Here is a 20,612-nt window from a genome sequence, read left to right on the forward strand (position 1 = left end):
CGCTCAGCGTCCTTCGGGGAAGCATGACCCCATCTAGGACAGGTGGACAAAATCTCCACACCTGGACCTGGGGAACCATCACAAGTACTTCCGTTTTCTCTGGATCAGTCTGAGTCTGTTTTCCCTCATCCAGCCCATTCCGAGCCCAGAAAAGCATCAGAGAGAGATGCCATCCTGGTCACTGCATCAGTCGGAGACACAGAGAAATATATTTGTGTGTCATCAGCGTACTGATAACACCGCGCCTGTGTCTCCGGATGATCTCTCCCAGCCATTTTCATGTAAATGTTAAATAGCATGGGAGACAGATATTGCCCCATTAAAGGGGAGTTCTATTTACTACACATGTTTGACATGTACGTATTTTATTTTTGAAAACGCAATTAAATAATACATTTATCTAATTGGCAAATAGCAAAATAATGAATAGAGATATAAAGAAGTAAATAATGCAATAAACCCGGATTCCATATTTTTTCCAAAAGGTTATGTAGCAGAAAATTTCTCACTTCTGGAAAGACGTGGAAAGGCAGGGAGGGGGAAGGGTAAAAAGGAAATAATATGTAAATTTTGTGTAGTATTATGCAATATCATGTACTGAAGTACGTAATATATCACTATAAGTCAACTTCATGTATAAGTCGAGGGCAGGTTTAGGGGCCAAAATGATGGATTTTGACAGACCCGTGATAAGTCGAGAGTAAGACTTAGGGTCATGTAACATAGGATCTAAAGGATGGAGCAAGGGAAACAATGCCAAAGAACTTATGCATAACCGTGGATAAGTCGACTCATTTTGGGGTCAATTTTTTGACTAAAATTTCTAGACTTATCATGATTATATACAGTATTAAAGCAACAAATACAAAGATTTTTCTTAAATGTCAACAGGTTTTTTTTAAAAAAAATGGAAAAATAGCAGTCCTATTAACGAGTACCAGTGGTAACATGCACTGTGAAAAATAATCTATGCTAACTATAACTGGATTATTTTACTGCTCACAGATGACTTTCAGCTTTATCAACTTATTTTTAACCCATGTCCACATCCTAAGCATATTACTATCAGTAGCCTCCCCAGAAGGAATTTCACTATCTAAGGGAGCTTACCTCCAGTCAGAGCACTGTCTTTCTAATAAGAGTATTTCAGACTCAACCTGAGGAAGGAGGAATAGAGTAAATGCAGTTTAAGGATAAAAACAGAACTCTACGATACCATAAATCCTAAGTACAAGAATTTGCCTTTCAAGCAAGCCTACAATCCATGCTTGTTTGGAATAAGCTTTATCAAACCTACTGGGATTTATTTCCATGTACAACTAGATTTAATCCTCTCTCCATTAATAATAAATCTGACATTCCCCTTCTAATCAAGCATGCAAAAGTTAAGAATAATGTACACTAGGTTAGTGTAAACTGAACTCTCTGTAAGGAAGAGGTATTTCTACAAAATGAAACTTACTATGAATAAATTATTTATGCTGTAATGTGATGCATAGTTGGAAAGGTTTTCTGAAAGCAACACCATTTCCTTCCTATAAATGCATTAGGGTCAGTATTAATTTCTCACTGCCTAAGGCAGTACACTAATAAGCACTGTAATGTTAGGACATGGGGATCTCAAACACAACTATAGTTTTGGGATTTTCCTTAAAGACTCTCTCTTTCAGATTAAAAAAAAAGTATATGCATTCAAAGATCTTCCAGCAGTGAGATGATGGAGGTCCAAGTACTCAGCAGGCAAAGGAGAGATGCATGTCAAATTTAAGACACTACAAAAAATAACACATCTCCTTCTCCACCCTACAATTAATATGATGAATAGTTCCTCTACATTTCTTCTAACTTATATTTTCCTCTTTAAAAAAACCCAATACTTCTAGAACTGGATTACTGGATTAATGTTACTAGAAAAGGATTATAATTCTTGCTATCTAACTCTTCATTCCGGGCTTGTCTGAACACATCAACTTTATACAGCGTGCTTATTTGCATATATATAATGATATATAATGAGGCTGGAGAGAGACTAAGGATCTGTAAAAAATAGCGGAAACTACGTACATGCTTGGGATGAATCCACACTTTCCATCCTTCACAGATCCTTGTCTCCTCTCCAGCCATGACCTCTCCAGCGCACAAATACAGTACAGTTATATTATTCAGGGGTAGCGTGTGGCCAAAAAGCAAATCCAATAACATCAAAATTCACCAAACAATGATTGTCTTTATTGGGACAACCAAAATGTCAATATACATGTTGCAAGCTTTTGAACCTCCACTGGCTTCTTCATCTAGCAAGGTGTTGAAAACCATACTGGGGGGGGGGGATTGAAAATGTTAGTTATGGGCCTGCATTTTGCTATTTTTGTTCTTAGTTCAGATGGTATGGAGGAGTAATCTCTTGCAGGCTGGCACCTCCTCCTTTGGCCATGGGACACTAGGAAATTCTCAAAGTTCCAGCAAATTAACATCCATTGCAAATTTATCATCCATCCCTTTGAAATAATGCCATCCTTGAAGCGAATAGGCAGCCAATGTAGATCTTTAAGTACCGGTGTTATATAGCTGGCCCTGGAAGATCCAGTGACCAGCCTTGCTGCCATATTCTGGACCAGTTGAAGCTTCCGGGTTTGGTACAAGGGTTGCCCCATGTAAAGCGCATTGCAGAAATCCAAACGAGAGGTTACCAGAGCGTGTACCACTGTTTCAAGGTCCCCCTGGCCCAGGTAGGGTCGCAGCTGGCGTATCAACCGAAGCTGATAACAGGTACTCCTGACCGTCACATCCACCTGAGATGTAAGGTGAAGCGACGAGTCCAAGAGCACCCCCAGACTGCGAACAGAGTCCTTCAGGGGAAGCATGACCCCATCTAGGACAGGTGGACAAATCTCCAAACCTGGACCTGGGGAACCTATCACAAGTACTTCCGTTTTCTCTGGATTCAGTCTGAGTCTGTTTTCCCTCATCCAGCCCATTACCGAGCCCAGACAAGCATCAAGAGGAGAGATGCCATCCTGGTCACTGCATCAGTCGGAGACACAGAGAAATATATTTGTGTGTCATCAGCGTACTGATAACACCGCGCCCTGTGTCTCCGGATGATCTCTCCCAGCAGTTTCATGTAAATGTTAAATAGCATGGGAGACAGAATATTGCCCCATTAAAGGGGAGTTCTATTTACTACACAATGTTTGACATGTACCGTATTTTATTTTTGAAAACACAGCAATTAAATAATATCATTTTTATCCTAATTGGCAAAATAGCAAAATAATGAATAGAGATATAAAGAAGTAAATAATGCAATTAAACCCGGTACAGTATCCATATTTTTCCAAAAGGTGTTATTGTAGCAGAAATATTTCTCACTTCTGGAAAGACGTGGAAAGGCAGGGAGGGGGAAGGGTAAAAAGGAAATAATATGTAATATTTTGTGTAGTATTATGCAATATCATGTACTGAAGTACCGTATATACTCAACTATAAGTCAACTTCATGTATAAGTCGAGGGCAGGTTTAGGGGCCAAAATGATAGATTTTGACATGACCCGTGGATAAGTAGAGAGTAAGACTTAGGGTCATGTAACATAGGATCTAAAGGATGGAGCAAGGGAAAACAATGCCAAAGAACTTATGCATAACCGTGGATAAGTCAACTCACTTTTGGGGTCAATTTTTTGACTAAAATTTCTAGACTTATACATGATTATATACAGTATTAAAGCAACAAATACAAAGATTTTTCTTAAATGTCAACAGGTTGTTTTTTTTTAAAAAAATGGAAAAATAGCAGTCCTATTTAACGAGTACCAGTGTGTAACATGCATCTGTGATAAATAATCTATGCTACTATAACTGGATTATTTTACTGCTCACAGATGACATTTCAGCTTTATTCAACTTATTTTTAACCCATGTCCTAAAACATCCTCAGCATATTTACTATCAGTAGCCTTCCTCAGAAGGAATTTTCACTATCTTTAAGGGAGCTTACTCTCCAGTAACAGAGCACTGTCTTTCTACTAAGAGTATTTCAGACTTCAACCTGAGGAAGGATGGAATAGAGTAAATGCAGTTTAAGGATAAAAACAGAACTCCTACTGATACCATAAATCCTAAGTACAAGAATTTGCCTTTCAAGCAAGCCTACAATCCTATGCTTGTTTGGAATAAGCTTTATCAAACCTACTGGGATTTATTTCCATGTACAACTAGATTTAATCCTCTCTCCATTAATAATAAATCTGACATTCCCCTTCTAATCAAAGCATTGCATTAAAGTTAAGAATAAATGTACACTTAGGTTAGTGTAAACTGAACTCTTCTGTAAGGAAGATGGTATTTTCTACTAAAATGAAACTTACTATGAATAAATTATTTATGCTGTAATGTGATGCATAGTTGGAAAGGTTTTCTGAAAGCAACACCATTTCCTTCCTATAAATGCATTTAGGGTCAGTATTAATTTCTCACTGCCTAAGGCAGTACACTAATAAGCACTGTAATGTTAGGACCATGGGGGATCTCAAACAGCAACTATAGTTTTGGGATTTTCCTTAAAGGACTCTCTCTTTCAGATTAAAAAAAAAAGTATTATGCATTCAAAGATCTTCCCAGCAGTGAGATGAGTGAGGTCCAAGTATCTCAGCAGGCAAAGGAAGAGATGCATGTTCAAATTTAAGACACTACAAAAATAACACATCTCCTTCTCCACCCTACAATTAATATGATGAATAGCTTCCTCTACATTTCTTCTGTAACTTATATTTTCCTCTTTAAAAAAACCCAATACTTCTAGAACTGGATTACTGGATTAATGTTACTAGAAAAGGATTATAATTCTTGCTAATCTAACTCTTCATTCCAGGGCTTGTCTGAACACATCAACTTTATACAGCGTGCTTAATTTGCATATATATAATGATATATAATGAGGCTGGAGAGAGACTAAGGATCTGTAAAATAGCGGGAAACTAAGTACAATGCTTGGGATGAATCCACACTTTCCATCCTTTCACAGATCCTTGTCTCTCTCTCCAGCCATGACTCTCTCCAGCGTCACAAATACAGTACAGGTATATTATTCAGGGGTAGCCGTGTTGGCCAAAAAGCAAATCCAATAACATCAAAATTCCACCAAACAATGATTGCTTTATTGGGACAACCAAAATGTGCAATATACATGTTGCAAGCTTTTGAACCTCCACTGGCTTCTTCATCTAGCAAGGTGTTGAAAACCATACCGGGGGGGGGGGGGATTGAAAATGTTAGTTATGGGCCTGCATTTTGCTATTTTTGTTCTTAGTTCAGATGGTATGGAGGAGTATCTCTTGCAGGCTGGCACCTCCTCCTTTTGGCCATGTGACAACTAGGAAATTCTCAAAGTCCAGCAAATTTAACATCCATTTGCAAATTTATCATCCATCCTTTGTAATATCGCCATCCTTTTTGAGGCCACAGGCCCCTGTGTTAGGCAAAGAAAATTTCTCAAGAAGTATTCATACCTTTGTATTAAGAAAACATTCAGTGATATTGAGGTAAAACATGCCAATGTAGTCCCAATTTTAGGGGGTAGGATTACCTTTGTTGGAGGCAGAAACCTCAAATAAGAAGGTCCCAGTCCACTGGACATACAGTACAGGTACTTAGCTAAAAAAGTCTTAGATGTTGGAATATTTCAGATATCAGAATTCCAGACAAGTGATACTCAACCTGCATTTATTTTCCTGCCTGCCTAATTCCATTTTAGCATCCAAAACACAGTCCAGGCAACCAGCCATAGACTGATTACTACACAGCTGATACCCAGAAGCTAATGAGCAAAACCAGTCACAGAGCCATTTACAGTTCAGCACTTATTACTTTAGTCCCAAACAGAGTTCAGCAATGTTCTAGTCAGGGAATGGCATCTAGAGTCAACAAACACAGTCCAGGTCAAGCACAGAGTTCAGGAACACAACAGGTAACTAGGTAGGTCATATAATCTCTGACAATTTATAGAGGGCAAGGCTGGGAATTTATAGATCAGCAGCTCAACACAACTGCTGCATAATTAATTATTGCTTCCTAGAAATCCTCTGGGACCTCCTTACGACCTCCCTTTCTTGTGCAGGTAAGGGTAAGTTATCTTCTATATCCGAATGGGCAGGACTTTCTGCCAGAGCTAGTACTGCAGTCTGTTCTGTCTCTGAGACATGTGGATCTGGAACCTCCTCCTGCTCTGGCTCAGCAGCAGATCTTCATCAGGTCTTCAGTCTCTGAGTCCATAACCATGTTCTGAAAGCAGGGCATGACATCCTCAGGGCTTGGGAATCTCCAGATACTGTCAGATTTCAATTCCTATCAACTATAGCCAGCTATGTCAGTGTTGAGGATGATGGGGGCAACAGCTCATCAGGATCTCAAGAGCCATAGGTTCCCAACTCCTGTTTAGTTTTCCTAGTCCTTTGGTGCCCACCTCATCCATTGTGGAGACAAAATCACTACTGAGGACAGGCACTACTAGCCCTAACAAAAACTCATAAAATTATTTGCCAATACCACAATAAAATTGATCCCATCATATTATTAAATTAATCTACTGGTATATTACACAGAGACCATCTGCTTTCCCTTAAAACAGTTAATGTCAGTTTTAATTGAAATAAAGCTCTCTCAGCACTAAAAGTATATTAAGACTGAATTGCAAGGAGGAAGTGGAGGAGGAATTGACCTCAGAAAGTAAACCTGCAGATGAACTCATAATTACAAATAAAAGCTACTCTAAAACCCATTCAAGAGTAGTTTTAATCTCATTTAAAAACAATTTTAATATTACAGTTGATTTAGCGTGAACATTACTTTTGTTGGAATTAATTGAGGAAACACATAAGGGTACTGCTCAAGAGGCATCATTTTTATATCTAAAGATCTAAAACAGAGTCTCATTTCTGTAAAAGAAAAAAAACCATGTTTATGTAAGATTTCAGCAACAATTACATATGACATTTAGGTAAAAGGATATTAATAGGTCTGCACACTATTCATTAGTAGAACCACTCGAACAGTCACTGGTTAATTGGTTGGCACCCAGTTTCCATTTTTAAATAGTGAGGAATATAGAAGGGGACATTTATTCAATGTTTGGTTATTTTGGTTGTGGTATGCTGCCATTACATCTGTCACACTGCTGACAAAATCACCACCAACTAACTGTTCAAATAGTGGTCTATTTAACTATATATTATTTTATTAAATCCACATAAACACAGTCACTAAAACAAGAACGCATTCTCTTTGTTCACAGAAAATGTACACATGTATCATAGAAAGTATTTTTTTTTAAAGTCATTACACTTTCTTTCACACATCAGGAAGAATGTGTCTCAACATGGCATTACAAAACACAGCACTAAATTTTTATTTATTTAATGGATTTATATCCCAGCTTTCTCCCAAAATGCAAAGTGGCTTGAAATTGTGAATATTTTGAAATTTGGTTACTACTTCAAAATAAAAAAGTCCCTGTCCGTTTGATCAAAATGACTTTTTAAAATCACAACACTGCACTCCTTATTTGCATAACAAATAGCTAAGCCTTCAAGTTCAATAATATGACATTTCCAACACCAATCTGGAATAGCTCACAACATGGAAATGTGAGGGTAAAGTCTCCCCTGCCCCTGAAAAATGTATTTCTTTTTGTAATTTTTGGCATAATCCCTAATCACTACACAACTGGGCCAGTCTCCACTTGCCAAGCACTATCATACCAGCACAACATTCAGATAAGTAAAAGGTGGGGGAGGAAGGATTTGGAAAAATAAAAATAGACTTTCTGTGGAGATGGAGCAACCAATACCCCCTTAATAGCCAAATGCTATTAAGAATCACACACACAAAAAGAAAACCCATCAGTTTATGAGCAAAGCACTGTGCAAGCCATGAAGACGCATAACCAATCTAGACAGAAAGGGAGGGGGGTCTTTTGCACTGTTGCCTAGATAACATGCCTCCTTCCTGCACTGTTGCACTACAGTTCCCGAGCAAAGGTGTAAGAAAGGAAACACCAAAACAAAAATTGCTTGCCTATTCAAAAATGTGATCCTTTTCTATCATTTTTCTAGCAAAGATATCTGCAGATATTTTTGTGACTCAATTATGATTCAAATTTAGTTTGTGCAATAGGGCATTTGGTGTAGGGCAAGAAATCAGTAGTGGCTGGGGTAGGGGGGAGATTAGTATTAAAAATACCTCTTTCTACAAATGTGTTTTACCATTGATGCATTAAACAGAAATGAACCTTTTCTATCCTTCAGTACTTCAAATATGCTGAACTTTGGTTTGTGAAAACAATTGTAAATGACAGTGTTAAATACATGATTCAAAAATGGAAAAATGTTAATTTCTAAAACTTATAAAATTTAGATTGCTAAAATGTCTTATTCCATCCACCAATGGGCAAGTTCAACCGCATTCAGCATTTTTACAATACTTTTCATCTGGAAAACCATTACAGTCTCTTAATTCTTAGTTCACAAATCATTTCCAAGGCTACAAGAAAATGCCTATTTAGAAGTAAATCCTTGGATGGGAACCACCAAAGAATACCAGGTGTTGTAGGCTATTGTTCAGAGGAAGGCAATAGCAAACCACTTCCAAGTATTCCTTGCCTATGAAAAGAAATGGGAGTACCACTGCATTTGATTGTCCTGATGCATATCCTGTACTCAGGACAAGAGTGTACTGTCAGAACTGAGTACAGAGAAACAGAATGGTTCCCAATTGGAAAAGGGGTCAGGGAGAGGCTGCTTACTATCACTCTGTTTATTCAACTGGTATGCAGAAAACATTGTACCCAGAGCAGACTTAGAGCCACGTGGAGTGAAGATTGGTGGTAGGAACATTAGCAACCTAAGATAAGCAGACAGCACAATACTGCTAGAAGAAGTCAACAAAGACCTAGAGCAATTATTGGAGGGGGTCAAGGAAGAAAATGCCAAGGTAGGCTTGATGTTGAACATTAATAAAACAAACACAATGACCATGTACGATCTGCAAAAACTCATCCTATATATTGAGAAAACTGAAATAATGAAATAGTTCCCATACCTTGGATCAAACATTAAAATGAATGGATACTGCAGTCAAGAAATTAGAAGAAGACTAGGACTGGGAAGGAAAACTATGAAATAAATGGATAAGATCCTAAAGTGCAAAGATATAATTCTGAAAACAAAAATGAGGACCATCCAAGCGATTGTATCCCCTAACGCCATGTTAGGAAGTGAGAGATGGACAATGAAGAAAGCCGATAGAAAGAAAATACAGTAAACTCTTTTGAGATGTGGTGCTGGAGAAGAGTGCTGAGGATACTGTGGACAACCAAGAAGACAAACAAACAGGTTCTAAAACAAATCAAGCCTGAACTCTCCCTGGAAGCCAGGATGACTAAACTGAGGCTGCCACATTTTGACCACATCATGTGAAGGCATGAATCATTAGGAAAGGTTGAAGACCGCAGAAAAAAAAGGGAGACCACATGCCAGATGTATGGACTCAATCTGAGGCTATGGGCCTGAGCCTGCAGAACCTGAGCGGAGCAGTGGAGAACAAAGTGTTTTGGAGAGGTCTCGTTGCTATGAGTCAAGATCGTCTTGAGGGCAGTTAACAACAAGAAAACCTTATGAAATTCATGATGTCACAATAAGTCAACAGGTGTCTTGAAGGCACACAAGCACACATACACACAGAGAGAGGTTGGGACCAGCAAATGAATTAAGGCCTGTTTTGTCCCAAGAGCGATGCTATGGACTTTGGGTGTAGTAAGGCCTCTGGCTCCTAGGAACACAGCCAGAACAAAAGACTTGTCCATAAATTTCTTAAATTTTCAAAAGCTTTACTGGTTATACACAAAAATATGAAACAGATCTCCTTTTTCTCAATAGTCCTTCTTAAATACCTTGCTCTTTCTTTTTGGTTGGTTTTATCTTTCTTCTTCTGTAGACTTTATCTTTCTTCTTCTGTGGACTTATCTTTGTCAAAGGAAAATACTCTCTCCAGGTCTGACTTGGCTGAAATCTTACTACACAACTGAAACTAACTAGAGGGAGACAGTATAAGACCCTGGGATTTCCCACAATCCTTGTCTTTCTTAAAGCTGTAGATCTCTAAACTGATACATAGAAAGTCTAATATAATCTCAACTAAATATATGTCTCAAGAGCATCAAAGATGCTGTGGAGGCATGACAAGGCCAATACTAAAACTCTGTAGCATAATATATGCCACTAATATTCTCTTTAATCATTCAGAAGCAGCTGTTTTCAGGTAGAAAACTGGACTAACCTTCTCATTAGTGAAGAACCTTGATGCCAAAACTCAACTACACATTGAAGACCCCACGCATGATGCCTCTTGTTTTCTCAAACAAACTCTTACTGTTAAGAAAAGATTATGTTCTCAAGATTTAATACAGAGCTAGGCTAGAAAAATTCTTGTAACTGAAAGCCAGGCAAGACCAATTAACTACATTTGTGCAGCTCCAGGTGGCACATGATTTTTAGTATCCTTTCATCCTGCTAAATGTTTTTATTTTACCATATGTCTGCAGTTATGCACAGAAATAAACCAACAGTTAAATACCACTTTTAACTCCAATAAAACAAGAGTACCTGGTACTGGAGAACTGTCATAGGATTAAAAATTCCAATAGTGGAAGACGGACAAAAATATGAAGCCAACACAACAGAATAGTAGGCAGAGGGAATTAAAAGCCATTATATATCCTTCTCATTGGCAGGCAAGTGGACAGAGATTGTGTAGGTCTCAATCCAACTGCTCATCCCAATTACAGTAGGCCTACTGAATCAACTGCAGAATGGTTAAATAGATACATACATAAATCACATTGATTCAATGAGTTCATTCATTTATGTCATTTATTTATCATCACTTGACCTGTCCAGGCCCCAAGGCAAAGCATAGGTATCTACTGCATTTGGAACCAGTGAATGCATTTAGGCCATAGTGTAGTTGCTATCTGCCGACCAAAATATCCTAATGCTACCAGATATGGTCTGATCTCAGAAGCTAAACAGGATCAGCTCTTGTTAGCACTTAGATCGGAGACCATCAACAAATACCAGGTACTTCAGGCTGTATTTCAGCAGAAGGAACTGGCAAAGCCAAACCCTACGAAATTCATGGGGTCACCATAAGTTGACAGGTGACTTGAAGACTGTAGTTATGATCAGGTTGTTACAATGTACATCAGTGCTTTCCATGCTATCTGATACAGGCCCCAGCATATATTTTTTTCAAATTGTGAAGGACTGGCACCATATTTGTGCCCACTGGCTACAACTGTACTTTTCTTTCTTTCCTGGACTTTTCAGGAATCAGCAGCTGATGGCTTGTAAATTAGCACTGGTCCAGGGCCACCACTTCGACCAGCACGACTTATTATTATTATTCTTTATTTATATAGCGCTGTAGATTTGCACAGCGCTGTACATAAAACAATAAATATATAAGAGTAAACCCACCTATGGTGTACAATCTAAGAGATAATAGGATAATACATATAAAATACATAGCAATACAGGAAATGGTATGATAAACAGGCAACAAAAGAACATCAAATAGCAAATGATAATCACGCAATGCCTGGGAACGCTTCTCTGAACAGGATGGTCTTCAACTCCATTTTGAAGCTGGTTAAAGAAGTGGTGGCCCTTGCTTGCAGGGGAAGAAGGTTCCAGGAGTGAGGGGCAACAAGTGAAAAGGGGCGAATCGTAGATGGGGCAGAGAAAATCCTGGCAGGGACAGCCGACCCTGACTACCAGAACGGAGGGCCCAAGTGGGAAGGTGAGGAGAAATAAGGTCTGATAAGTAAGGAGGGGCTAGCCCATGGAGGGCTTTAAACGTCGACAGCAGGAGCTTGTACTGAATATAGAAAGAGAGGGAGCCAGTGAAGGGATGCCAACAAAGGAGAGATATGGTCACAGCGGCGGGCGGAAGTGATAATGCGTGCAGCTGAATGCTGGACAGAAATTAATCATAAGTGATTGGAATGCAAAAGTACAAAGCCTCAGTAGAAGTCAGATGAAACTGTTCAAGCAGTTAAGAGAAACAAAAGTAGATGGTGACAAAAATAGCGTCAGAGCAATGAATGTAACTTTTCAGCGACATGCATGCAGGGACAAAGGGAACAGCTGTAATAACTGGTGAAAAGAAATAAGTGACAACAACAAAAAAAGAAAAACAAGAGACCTTCTGCAAGATCCAAGAAATCAAAGGGAAATTTAAAACAAGAGTGGGAATGCTGTACAACTAGCAGTTTAACAAATTACACAACCAAGTACAAATAAAAAGACAATGGAAACAATATACAGAAGAAGTATATAAATGACATGAAAAGATTACAGATTCATTCAAGGAAGAATCATTTGTAGATGAATTTACAATTTTAGAAAGTTAAGTGTAAGCTGTACTCAGAGCACCTGGGAGAAATAAATCACCAGAAACACAGTATACCAAAAGAGCTACTTCAAGCTAGAGACAGAATCTAGTCTAGTTCTAACAAAAATCTGACAACAACACAGAAAACAAAACAAAGACCCACAGACTGGAAACACTGAATATACATTTCAATCCCCAAGAAAGAGGACATCAGGGACTGCAGTTAACCACAGAACTGCTGCATCAATTTCCCATTCGAACTAAGTGATGCTTAGAACTCTACAACAAAGGCCATTTATCATACATGGAGCGAGAAATGCCAGATGTCCAAGCTGGGTTCAGGAAAAGAAGAGCCACATGGGATCCAATTGCAACATACGTTGGATAATGAAGTGCACTAAAAAAATCCAGAAGAATTTCAGCCTGTGCTTTATAGATTATAGCAAAGGCTTTGTGTAGATCATGTAAAACTATGGCTCTTCTTTAAAAAAAAAAAGCAGGTGTATCACAACACATGACTATTCTGATGTGTAACCTATACACAGGACAAGAGGCTACCCTCAGGACAGAATACAGAGAAACAGAATTGTTTCCACTTGTCAAGGGGGTCAGGCAAGGCTGCTTTTTGTTGCCCTATCTATTTACACTAAACATATCATACACAAAGCAGGATTACATGTCACTAGGAGAAAGGAGGAATGAAAATTGAAAGAAGAAATAGAACAATTTGAGATATACAGACAACAGCATAGCATTATTAGAAAATCACAAAGACTTGGAATGATTACTGAAGAAAGTCAAAGAATAACATGCAAAGACAGGTTTACAGTTGAACATTAAAAAAACAAAAATAATGACCTCAGATTATTTTTATATCCCTTTAAGATAGGTCATCAAGACACTGAAATACTGTATTTTCTGGCATATAAGACTACTTTGTAACCCAGGAAAATCTTCTCAAAAGTCGGGGGTCGTCTTATACGCCGGGTGTCATTTACAAGCCAGGTGCTGAAACTTCTGAGCTGGACTGGAGAATCTGCAGTCGCCGCATATGGTGGGGGGAGCTCAAAAACAGTTGCGGCCACATCCCCACCGTATGTGACGATCGTATGAAAGCAGGTACCACTCTGATAGTCTTGGAGATAAGAAAGGCTGGGCAGGCAGGGAGAGCTGACCAATCCAAGCAGGCTTTGTGTACAACAAGGTTTCCTGCTAATTACCTGCATGTCATAAGCATTTGAATTAAAATTAGCATATTGAAATCAAATCTGATGGTTTTTTTAAATTTTTATTTGGTGTGCGTTGGAAGAGGGGTAGTCTTATATGGTGAGTATATCCCAAACTCTATATTTTACCTGGAAAAGTTGGGGGTCGTCTTATACGCCCAGTCGTCTTATATACCAGAAAATACGGGTAGTTCATTATTTTCCATGCCTTAACTGAGTCATTAATTAGAGTAGAGAGTGCAACCAAGAACTGAGAAGACTAGGACTTGGAAAGGCTGCTGTGAAGGGACTAGACAAAGGTATATTGAATACTAAAGCTCAGGTTTTTCATGCCATCATGTTTCTAGTTTCTATGTATGGTTGTGCTAGCTGGACAGTGAAGAAATTTGATGCTGGGAAAGAGTTCTATGGATACCATGGACTACTAAAAAGACAAATAAACGGATCCTGCAATATATCAAGCATGAACTCTCCCTAGAGGCAAAGATGACTAAATTGTGACTATAGAACTTGGCCACATCATGAGAAGACATAACTCCCTAGAAAAGACAAATATTTGGTATGACAGAAAGCAGTAGGAAAAGCGGAAGACCACATTCCAGCTGGCCCTGAGTCTTCAAGTCCTGAGCTGGGCTACTGGTTAAAGTGTGACCTGGAGGTCTTTCATTCATTGGGTCACTGTGAGTCAAAGTAAGCTTGAGGACAGTTAAGAACAAAAACAACAAGAGGACACTAAACAGACTGGAGGAGGGGATCTACTGCTTGTCTTGAAAGCATACTTCTGCCTTAATCCACTAGAAGGGCTTCCTCAAGCTCTCTGTCACACCACCTCTACCTGCTTTCTGTAATACTGCTACAATAACTGTAAGCTACCCTTTATCTTTCTTGTTTTTCAAATGTTTAGGGAGTTTTGGGGCAGCCCTGGGACAGCAAAAATGGGGTTAGGATCCAAATATGGCCTGTTTTAAGGATTGAGCAAATATAAAAATTTGGACAGATTACAGAGTTGCAGTGATAGATCAAGCTAGATTTAAAGCTAGAGTAAATAAGGTCTTAGCCCCATTATCTTCAGTGCCCTTAAGATAGGAAAACTACTTGTTATGAATCGATAACAAAGTACAAATTCCAGAGGAACGCCTTTGTTTACTCTGGTGTTCAAAAAACACAGAGAAATTAGCACAGCAGGTCACAGTGACAGTACTTATCCCTATCATGGCACACCAAACTGGAAGGTACACACACAGCTATAGCACACTGATGGTCAGTGGCGTCCCCATCCTTGGTGTCACCTGGTGAGGGGGGGGGGGGCTGTCAGGGGAGCAGTGGCAGTCACCCCTTCTCCTTCACCACAGCAGCAGTGGTCTCCTCATGAAGAGACCATCAAGCCACAGCAAAACCGGTCAGGAATGCTTTGCCTTCTCTTTCGCCGCTGCAATCTCCTTGTGAAGAGACCATCGCCACTGTGGCAAAGCACGGCCAGGTGCACTTGCCATTCTCTTTCACCACAGCAACCTCCTCGTGAGGAGACAATTTCCATCACAGCAAAGCAGGACTTGGCACACTCTGCCTTCTCTCTTGCCACGGCAGCCTCCTCATGAGATCGTTGCTACCACAGTAAAGCATGGCCAGGCATACTCAGCCTTCTTCGTCACTCGCCGCAGGTACGGCGGATTTCTCAAGAGGAGATTGTGGCCACTGTGGCAAAGCCGTGAGGGGTGCACTCACCCCTTCTCATCCTACAGAAGGAGGAAAGCCCAGTTGGGTGCCACTCCACTTCTGCACCACTGCACCCCCAATGATGTCACTACTGATGGTAGCAACTCTCTCCACCTCATTACCCAAAGCAGATTAATAGGAAACAATGCAAAATATCAACCACATTTGCTCTCTCTCTTGATCTCTTGCCCCAGGTGGACCAAGACACACTCCAGTGCTTTTTCCGAGAGCCACATGTGATGTATGAGTCCACCTGCTCTCTCTCCATCTCTTGGAAGTGAGATGATTTTGCAGTGTCTCAGTCTAAAGAATACTTGATCCAAAGGCAAAAAATGAAGAAATCAGAACAATGCTTGCAGGGAGGGAAATGCACTCCCAGAGTCCACCAGCCTCCCTCTAAAGGTTTAGTTTGGGGTTTTTACTCCCTGCCCCCCAATCCATTTTTGCATGGGACTGTCACCACACTCCACAACGCCCAACTCCAAAAATCAAAACTGGAAATTATTTGGTTGTTGGTTGGTTAATTTGTCTGACAATTCTCAGCCCTTTGCAAGCCTGGTTCAGCCTGCGATAGGTGCCGAGAGAAAATATGCCATCCAATTACCATCCCAAGCTTGCCAAAATACCTTAGCTGTGCTCTATGACTTATATATTCAGTCGTTCATTAGAAAGTGTCATATGCTAGTTGTCTCACAAGCATATCCATACACCTTGTTATCAATAGGTTTCTGATGCTGAAGTTTTATTGTGTGCTCTTTTTGGACTGTGGCCTGCATTTTTATTTCAAAATAAAACAGATTTCATGAAAAATGTCAGGTGAAAGAAACCACGTCATGTAGTAACCATACTTCTATAAATAAAAGCCTACAATAGGCCCTTCATATTTGCTGGGGTTAAGGGGACAGGACCCCTGTGAATATGGAAAAAAACACTAATAAAAATACTAATTTTTCTCCTTAGAGAACATCTGTCTAGGAATCTCTAGGTCCTCCAGCACAACTCTATGGTCAACATCTGCCAGATGTTGATCACTGAATCACACTGGAGGACCTACAGATGCATAGAGTAGTATTTTCTCTAGTAACCTCTAGGTCCTCCAGTGCAATTCCTCCGGCAGAGTTACCCTGGAGGACCTAGAGATTCCTAGAGAAAATATATTAATCAAATCCACAAATGTCAGAGCTACAAATATGGAGGGCTGACTATAAGGAAAGCCCCGATGAAAAGTTCCATTGACTGTAGCCTCCTGTTTCCAATGTGGATGGCCAAATGTTACATCTCCAAGAAAACTCACAGATGTAAATGAGCACAACTGCCTTCCCCAGTTGTTTGAAACACTTGGGAAAGTTATTGTTTATGCTGTAAGTCCTAGAAAATCCCAGCCAGCATAGTCATTGACTATTAACACAACCACCGGCACAGTAATTTGGGAAGTTGTCCAAAGTAACAACAACAACAACTTCTCCAAGCTCCAAAGCAGAGCCTATTTATTACAACCTTCTCCACTAGAAGGAGGAGGATGGGTGGAGCTACAGCACTTAAAGTGGTATTCAACTGCATTATTTCTACAGTGTAGATGCTCCGTAGTGCTAACATGGTGTAATGGTTTAAGCACTGGACTAGAACATTAGTAAGCCAGGATTCAAATCCCGCCTTGGGATTGAAAACCTACTGGGTGACCTTGGGCAAGTCACACTCTCTCAGACTCAGAGGATGTCCATGGCGAAAGCCCTCTGAACAAATCTTCCGAAGAAAACCCCACAATAGGGTTGCCTTAAGTCTGAAATGACTTGAAGGCACACAAGAAGTAGATGCTCCCTGCAAGTTCCTCTGGGCTCCTTACATGGGCACCCAAAGGAGACGGAAGGCACAAAGCCAGGAAGGCAATGAGTGTGTTGCAATGCTCAGCTCCTTCTCCAGAATCCACTGGGGTGACTGGACTTTCCATCTACAATGTCGCAATAATGCAACTTTGACACCACTTTAACCATCATGGCTACATGTATGGCAGCTTGAGTGCTGGACTACAACTCTGAAGACCAGGGTTCAATTCCCAGCTCGGCCATGAAACCCACTGGGTGAGCTCGGGCAAGTCACACACTCTCAGCCTCAGGCAAGGCAATGGCAAACTTCCTCTGAACAAATCTTGCCAAAAACCCACAGTGATAGGTTCACCTTACGGTTGCCATAACTTAAAAATGTGTTCAAGGCATACAAAAAAAAACAAGGCACCAGCACTCTTCAGCAGAGAGGAGGCTAAAAGACCTTGTAAAACTACCAATCCCAGGTTCCATCAAATTGAACAACAGCACTTAAAGTGGTGTCAATCTGTATTACTTCTACAAGGTAGATGCTCCCCCAAAAGTGCCTCTGGGGCAAGGTGACCAGATGTCATAACCTTAAAATAAAGTGGACTTCTCCAGTGCATGGGAAAATGTACACAAAGGAGGACAAGGCACTGCAAAATGGAGGACTTTCAAGAAAAGAACTGTAGGACACAATACCAAATAAAAGCTAAAAACACTCATATATACTGTAAAAGCAAATTCATGCTCTTTAGTTCTGCTCAAAATGGAAGACCTTTTGGGGTTATTTCTGGAGCAGAGGCTGAAGTAGACGATGTGTCCTGGAAAAGGAGGACGACCTCTGGTCACCCCGGTCAAAGTGGACACTCCAGCGGGTGTGAAAATGTACCAAAGACAAGGCACTGCAGAATGGAGGACATCCATGAAAAATGTAGGGCGTGACCAAATAAATAAAAGCTAGATGCACTCATAGGTCCAGAACACACTGCAGAATTAAGTCAGTTTGAGACCGCTTTAACAGCCATATATATATGGCTCAGTGCTAGGGAATTCTGGGAACTGTAGCTTTGTGAGGATTATTCCTGCAGTGTGTTTGGGACCACAGAAAGATAAAAGGCATGATGCCACACTTCTTGCACAATGCATCTGAGGAAGTCTTGGAAGGCTCTTGCACAATGCATCAAAAGGTGCTACAAGAGCTCTCTGCAGCACTGGTCCCCAACTGTGCCTTTTAAGGGGATTTTGGACTCCAGCTCCCAGAATCCCAGACTGTGGGCCAACATGGCTGAGGCTTCTGGGAGCTGAAGTCCCCCCTCCCAAAAAAAAAAAACCCCTTTTAAAAATGGGCACAGTTTCAGGACCAGGGCTATTATCTTTGAACCTGTGCTGTTTGGTGGTGCTGAGGATGGAGAGCTTTGGGGAGCCCCTCCTGGAGGGGAGGCTGGGGTGCATGGAGGTGTGCTGCTGTGCTCCAGGGCTGAGGCCCAGAGGAGGAGGAGGAGGCTGGGTCTGCCTCTGCCTCTCTCCCTCCCTCACTCACCGCCGGGCTGCGTCCCCTGAGCAGGGAAGAGGCTCTGAGCAAAGCCACGTCCCTCAGCATCGCCGCCATGGGCGCCGCCATCTTCTTGAAGCCACACGAGGGCAATGGGGCGGGGAGGGATAGTAGGAAGGCCCATGATGACTAGGCCTCCTCCTCCTTCTCCTCCTCCTCGTCCCTCCTCCCGGCCGCCCTCCTTCCCGCCCCCAAGCTCCCCTGGAAGCCCTGGCCTCCATGGCTGGGGAGGGAAAGGGGGCTGAGTGTAGCATACATGACGAGCAATAAAAAACATCATTGGCTTCAGCTGATTCTAGTGTGGAACTGTAATACTGCATTCTACCATTGTAAAATAATTGTATAATTGTAAACAAACAAACAAGTTTATTGAATAGCCCGAGGGCCGTTTCAAAATGCTCAAAACATAGTAATAGAAGCAATGCCACACATATATGTAAAATGTTAATATAGTGCACTAAGTGCAATAAACCACAATATAATATACTATATATATGTGTGTGTGTATGAGTAGCCTAAACATGCACAACTTACATACAGACTATACAAATCTAAAAATATACAATATGTACCGAAAGATATACATAATTGTATAATAATTGTATAATTGTAGTTTATGGTGGCACCAGAGCTCTCTCTTGAGACATATTTTGCCATGCTATCACTAATAATAATAATTCACTTGTTACAGGTTTTTGGGGTTTTTTTGGTTACAGTTTTTTTCCCCTCTTATTTATAGTTTTTTAAAATATTTTTGTTAAAGTATGTTTTATTCTTTTAATAACTTATCTGTTTTAATATAGTAATAATTTAGTTCCTTTTTATTATTATTATTATTAATAATAATAATAATAATAATAATAATTTTATATTTTAATGTTTTTAATTGTACTGTTTTTAATGCTGCGGAGCCGCTCTGTGGAACCAGAGTTCTGTGACAGAGAAGGCTAAATACTTCACAAAACTACAGCCCCCAGAATTGCATAGCACTGAGCTGTGGCATTTAAAGCAGTGTCAAACTGGATTATTTCTGCCGTGCGGATCATGCAGCCATAGTTTCTGTAGGGTGTATGTGCTTTCATGTTGCCTGCAGATTTATGGTAACCTCATCAGTTTCATTGGGTGTTTCTAGACAAGAAATCCTCAGAGGTGGCTTTGTCAGTTCTTTCTTCTAAAATATAGCCTGCAACACCTGGTATTTGTTGGTGGTCTCCCATTCAAGTACTAACTAGGACTGTGAAGTCGAAGGCTTTCATGGCCGGCATCCATAGTTTTTTGTGGGTTTTTCAGGCTATGTGGCCATGTTCTAGAAGAGTTTCTTTCTGACATTTCGCCAGCATCTGTGACTGGCATCTTCAGAGAATGCTGACATGACCCACTCTCTTAACCCTAACCCTGACGGCCCTTCTGATGCCAGCCACAGATGCTGGTGAAACTTCAGCAAGGCCCATTACAGACTACCGAGAAGTGGCAGTCTGCTGCCACCGCCAGTTGCAGCGTCTGGGAACCGCAGCAGCCAAACGGCGCGGTTCCCAGACGCTGCAGAGAAGGAGTGCGAAAATTGCGCTCCTTCCTGGGCCCTGGAAGAGACGCTGCGAGGCGCTAGTCACACACTTGCGGCATCACTTCCGGGGCGCGACGTGTGGACGCAGAGTGTCCGCTATGTCAAGATGGCGGCGGCCGTGTGGAACGGCCGCTGCTATTTGTTACGGACTCAGTCCGTGGTAGGGTTAGGGGCATCTGGAAGAGACGCCCCTTTCTAACCCTAGCACGGACTATGGATGCCAGCCATGAAAGCCTTCGACTTCACAGTCCTAGTTAGTACTTGAATGGGAGACCACCAACAAATACCAGGTGTTGCAGGCTATA

At 40.8% G+C, this 20,612-nt stretch overlaps 1 protein-coding gene across 1 annotated transcript in view; it reads right to left on the reverse strand.

Annotated features, from left to right (window-relative positions):
- SUCLG2 (succinate-CoA ligase GDP-forming subunit beta) overlaps positions 1-18,870 on the reverse strand; it is a 289,145-nt gene extending 270,275 nt beyond the window's left edge. The window contains exon 1 of the mRNA XM_042452691.1: positions 18,732-18,870. Coding sequence (XP_042308625.1) covers positions 18,732-18,812 — 81 coding nt within the window. The 5' untranslated portion in view covers positions 18,813-18,870. The remainder of the gene's footprint in view (positions 1-18,731) is intronic.
- Positions 18,871-20,612: the final 1,742 nt, after the last annotated feature.

Source organism: Sceloporus undulatus, chromosome 2, assembly GCF_019175285.1.
Source record: "Sceloporus undulatus isolate JIND9_A2432 ecotype Alabama chromosome 2, SceUnd_v1.1, whole genome shotgun sequence".
Classification (NCBI taxonomy): domain Eukaryota; kingdom Metazoa; phylum Chordata; class Lepidosauria; order Squamata; family Phrynosomatidae; genus Sceloporus; species Sceloporus undulatus.